This window comes from Hipposideros armiger, unplaced genomic scaffold (genome assembly GCF_001890085.2).
Source record: "Hipposideros armiger isolate ML-2016 unplaced genomic scaffold, ASM189008v1 scaffold_10, whole genome shotgun sequence".
In the NCBI taxonomy this organism is placed as follows: Eukaryota; Metazoa; Chordata; class Mammalia; order Chiroptera; family Hipposideridae; genus Hipposideros; species Hipposideros armiger.
The window spans coordinates 3,435,108-3,439,090 of NW_017731360.1; the positions used below are offsets into that span (position 1 = coordinate 3,435,108).

The window sequence follows — 3,983 nt, forward strand, 5'->3', positions numbered from 1 at the left end:
GTAGGAAAATGAAAGCAAACAGTTCAATTAAATTTGTGTTGACAGATCACCATATACTAATTCTTAAAGTACTGAAAATCTTTTCACATATTAAATTCATTGTTCATTCTTCCCCTAAATTCTACTCTCCTTCAAAACTCAGGTCAGGTGTGACCTCCTTGGAAAGCCTTTCCAGAATCTCCCAGACTGAAGGATGCATTCATTATCTGTGTTCCCAAGACCCTCTGTATAACGGAGCACACAGAACAAGCATGTAAAAACAACTTGTTTAAATTACTCTCTCTCCTCCATTCCAGCTTATTGTTATCTCCTCAAGACCTATTTCAATGACCAGCACATTGTAGAAATTCAATAAATGTTGAACTGAACATGGCCAATAATCCTCGTAGCAGTTCCAAATGGAAACTAAACAGAAACCCAGTCCTACAACCCAAGAATTGACAATTGTGTTTCATTAAAGCAAAAGCACATAATTTATACTAAAAATATTATTATTGCTTAGAGTTTGAGTTCTACTTCTGAGTTCTATAAGAGGGTCTACTCTGGGTATGATAAGACATTTACAAACGAGGTAAGAGGTAAACAGTAAACAATATCAGAGGTGACAGGCACACTGAATCAAGTCATACAGACAAGTAAGCCTTACATATTCCAACATTCACTTAAGCAATCATTGTATTATAAAGTTGAAAGAAATCCAGCTTGATGATAGAACTTTGGAAACAGAAATGCAGATCAAATGACATAACCATGGACATATGACTTTGATTTTAAATTGTGACTAGAATCCAGGTCTCCTAACTCCCAGTCCAGTGCTTTCTCTCCCCCGATATACTTCACAATCCTATGATATCTATACCTCTCTAAACTAGTTGATGCCAAAGGGACAGAGGCAGAGGAAATGAAAGAAAAGGGGTTAAGAAACAGAGAAAAGCAAACAGCATGTTTCTTTTCCTTGGCAAGAGAGACAAGTCAGAAGGTAAGTGACCATTTCTTTTAATAAGTCTAGAAGACTTATTTAGAAAACTATATTCTAAAATTTTCCATCCCCAAAGCTGGTATCTTTGAGCTTAGCAAACTACTTACAAAGAAATAAGGCACAATGGCTTAAGCTCTGGAGCCAAACTGCCTGGTTTTCAATGCTGGTTTACCATTTTCTACCTGCATGATCTTGGGCCAGTTTCTTAGCCTCTCTGTGCCTCAGTTTTCACATCTATAAAATGAGGGGTATGTGATAACAACAGCATCTATCTCTTAAGGCTATTATGAGGATCCCATGACATAATGTACATAAAAGGCTTAACATAGTGCCTCCTAATCGTAAATGCTCAATAAATGTTAATTAGCTATTATGATTGTACTTGCATAAATGTTATAGCACTCAAAGATCCCTGTGCTTTATATTGGGGGCCTCTCTAAAACTTGGTGACAAAGTCAGAAAAGTACACCTTTCGAAAAGGAAACAAATATGACTCAACATAGATTGAATGAAGTTAGCCTTAAATGAAAAGGAGGACATTAGACTATGAGTCAGATGACCCAGACTCATCCTTATTTCCTCATGCAGCCTCAAGACCTTAACAAAGTCACTTAAGCTCTCTGCACCCCTTTTCTCATCTGTAAAATGGGGATAATCCCTGCCTTGCTTACCTTCACAGAGGATCAAATGAGCTAATAGCTATGAAAGTACTTTCCAAACTGTAAAAATAAGTTATCGCCAATATAACCAAAATAAGTGGCATTCTAATTAAATATATTTCCAAGATATTATTGTCAGAAATTAAAATGGGGTGAGGGAGACCAGAGCAAGACTAAGAATGCTTCAATGATTGTTCAAGTGAGGAGGGCACAAAGTACTAGATCGGTGTGCTTTAACAAAGAAGCAGGAAAGCTTCTCTAGGTTCTAAAACAGCCTGAATGAAATATCCCACAAGACTATCAACTCCCTTTGCTCTGATTCTACGGTCGGCAAGCAGCTTCTTGTTATTAATTGGGTTTCCAAGGTACTGTGACACCAAAAAAGCAGTTTGCTAGAGAGCAGACAAGAAAATATTCCAGTCAACAGAAAACATCTCCGTGACACTTTGGTTTATGCATTAACATCTTATAAATGTGGTGAAAATTAATTTTCCACAGTCCTGAGTGAACTGGTAAATCCTCTAATCGGCAAAAGCTAAAATCAAACCAAAAAGAGTCCTTGTGACATTCCTAACACTACCAGGCTGATCTTTTCCATGAAATTCAGTTTGTACACACAGTTACATAGTCTCTTTTAATATCAGCTCATAAATGCAACAGTTGCTTCAATTATGAGTTACAAACAGGGGAGGGAGGGAAGAAACATTTGTTGAGTATCTACAATGCATTAGTCTCTACAGTAAGACTTCTCACATACACATATACATCACCTCATTTCATTCTCACAACAATCTTGCAGCACATAATTATTATTACCTTCATTTTATAGATGAGGAAATGAAAGTTCAAAGGAATTAAGTAATTTGCCCTAGGTTATACAACTATTAAATTACTAGATTGGATTTGAATAGAAGTCTGTTACATTCCTAAAGACTTGATCATCCCCTTAGCCAGGGGCCATAGCTTAAGTAACCCAGCATAATACTCACACTGAGGTTTATCAAATAATATTAATGTGACAAAACCAATTTATTTTTAAAAGGCATATGAAATTTGATGATGAGGGCCTTTAAAAAAATAGTTTAAGCAGCAAATTAAGGTGGGATTTAATCACTCAGAGAGGTGAACAAGTTCTAAGTAAACAAACCTGCCAAGTTTCTAAACTCAAATGGTAAAGTGAATTTTCAATGCGCTAAAAAAAATGAACTCTACCGCTAGGTTCACTACGTAGATAAGATTTGATAGTAAAGTTAATTCTATCACAGCCCATAAACCCTGCCCTACTTAGCCAAGGCATTAGAACCCTGTTGGGGTTGGAGGTGGGAGCACCAGCCTCCAATCAGCAGGGCACTTGTTACAACCTGGAATGGTTTCTCTGGTTTGGGCAGAGTGGGGGAGATAACCAGAGGTGATTCACAAAGATAGGAAATTACAGTTTCCAAAGCACTTTCTCCTTCATTTGATCCTTGAGAACCACTCATAACCCAATCAGAAGAGAACTCAGGGCATTAAAGCCCGTGCTGGAGACAGCTGGCTGCTAACTCGCCTGTCACTACGGTGTTAGCCCAGACAACTCTGGGACTGTCACACAGACTGACAGATAGAGGCATAGGACCATATTCCCTGAGACTTCAGGGCCTTTCAGAAAGGGTGGGTACTTTGCCCCTTGGCCTTCGGAGGACATGAGAAGTGTTTGGGGGAAGTTCTCCTTCCTTATCTGAGGGCTCTGGACCGTCTGCCAGTGCAAAAAAATAAAAAATAGATTTAAAAAAATAGGGCTGAGGCCCCAAACCAAGAATACCCCTGGTAGGAGGTGGGGGACCTTCCCCGGCTGGTCCAGGTCAAGCCTCTGCTACGCACCTGGCACAGACAGTCCCTTCTGAGGCCCAAACTGGCCTTGACCTAACCCTGGAGCAGAGATCACCTCTGTGAGGTTGGGTCCGGTCTCCCCTCTACCTGAGGACGAGGCCACTTTCCTCGGCCTCGCTCCCTTAGACCTCGAGATCTGGCTCATCTCTCCAGGCTGGGGCGCGGTCCCCGCCCCCGGAGGCCCGGGTCAGCTCCCTCCGCCTTGTGCAATGGGACACGGGTTCCCTTCCCCTGGGCCTGACGGCCGGAACCCGGGAACGCGCGAGCCGATGGGGGCGACCAAGAGCGACGGTCCCGCCTGCCCACCCACCCGTCCCGGGGCCCAATTCCGGCCCCGGCCCGAGCGCGCTCCTCACCGGGTCCCAGTGCCTCCATGGCGGCGGCGGGGGCCGCCTCGCCCCGGTCCCCGGCGCCTCCCGCTCCGGGCCCCGCCGCCGCCGCCGCCGCCGCCGCCGCCGCGTAACGCTTGATCTCCG

The 3,983-nt window shown here is 42.9% G+C and overlaps 1 protein-coding gene across 3 annotated transcripts in view; it reads right to left on the minus strand.

The window, feature by feature from the left end:
* Positions 1 to 3,983, minus strand: part of LOC109391282 (protein argonaute-4) — a 63,077-nt gene that overhangs the window by 32,654 nt on the left and 26,440 nt on the right. For 2 of the 3 annotated variants that reach the window (XM_019658704.1, XM_019658697.1), the window contains exon 1: positions 3,864 to 3,956. The exons of the other annotated variant lie outside the window; for it this stretch is intronic. In XM_019658704.1, the coding sequence (XP_019514249.1) occupies positions 3,864 to 3,882 (19 nt within the window). In that variant the 5' untranslated portion in view covers positions 3,883 to 3,956. Of the gene's footprint in view, positions 1 to 3,863; positions 3,957 to 3,983 lie in introns of those variants that run through there. 3 annotated transcript variants of the gene reach the window in all.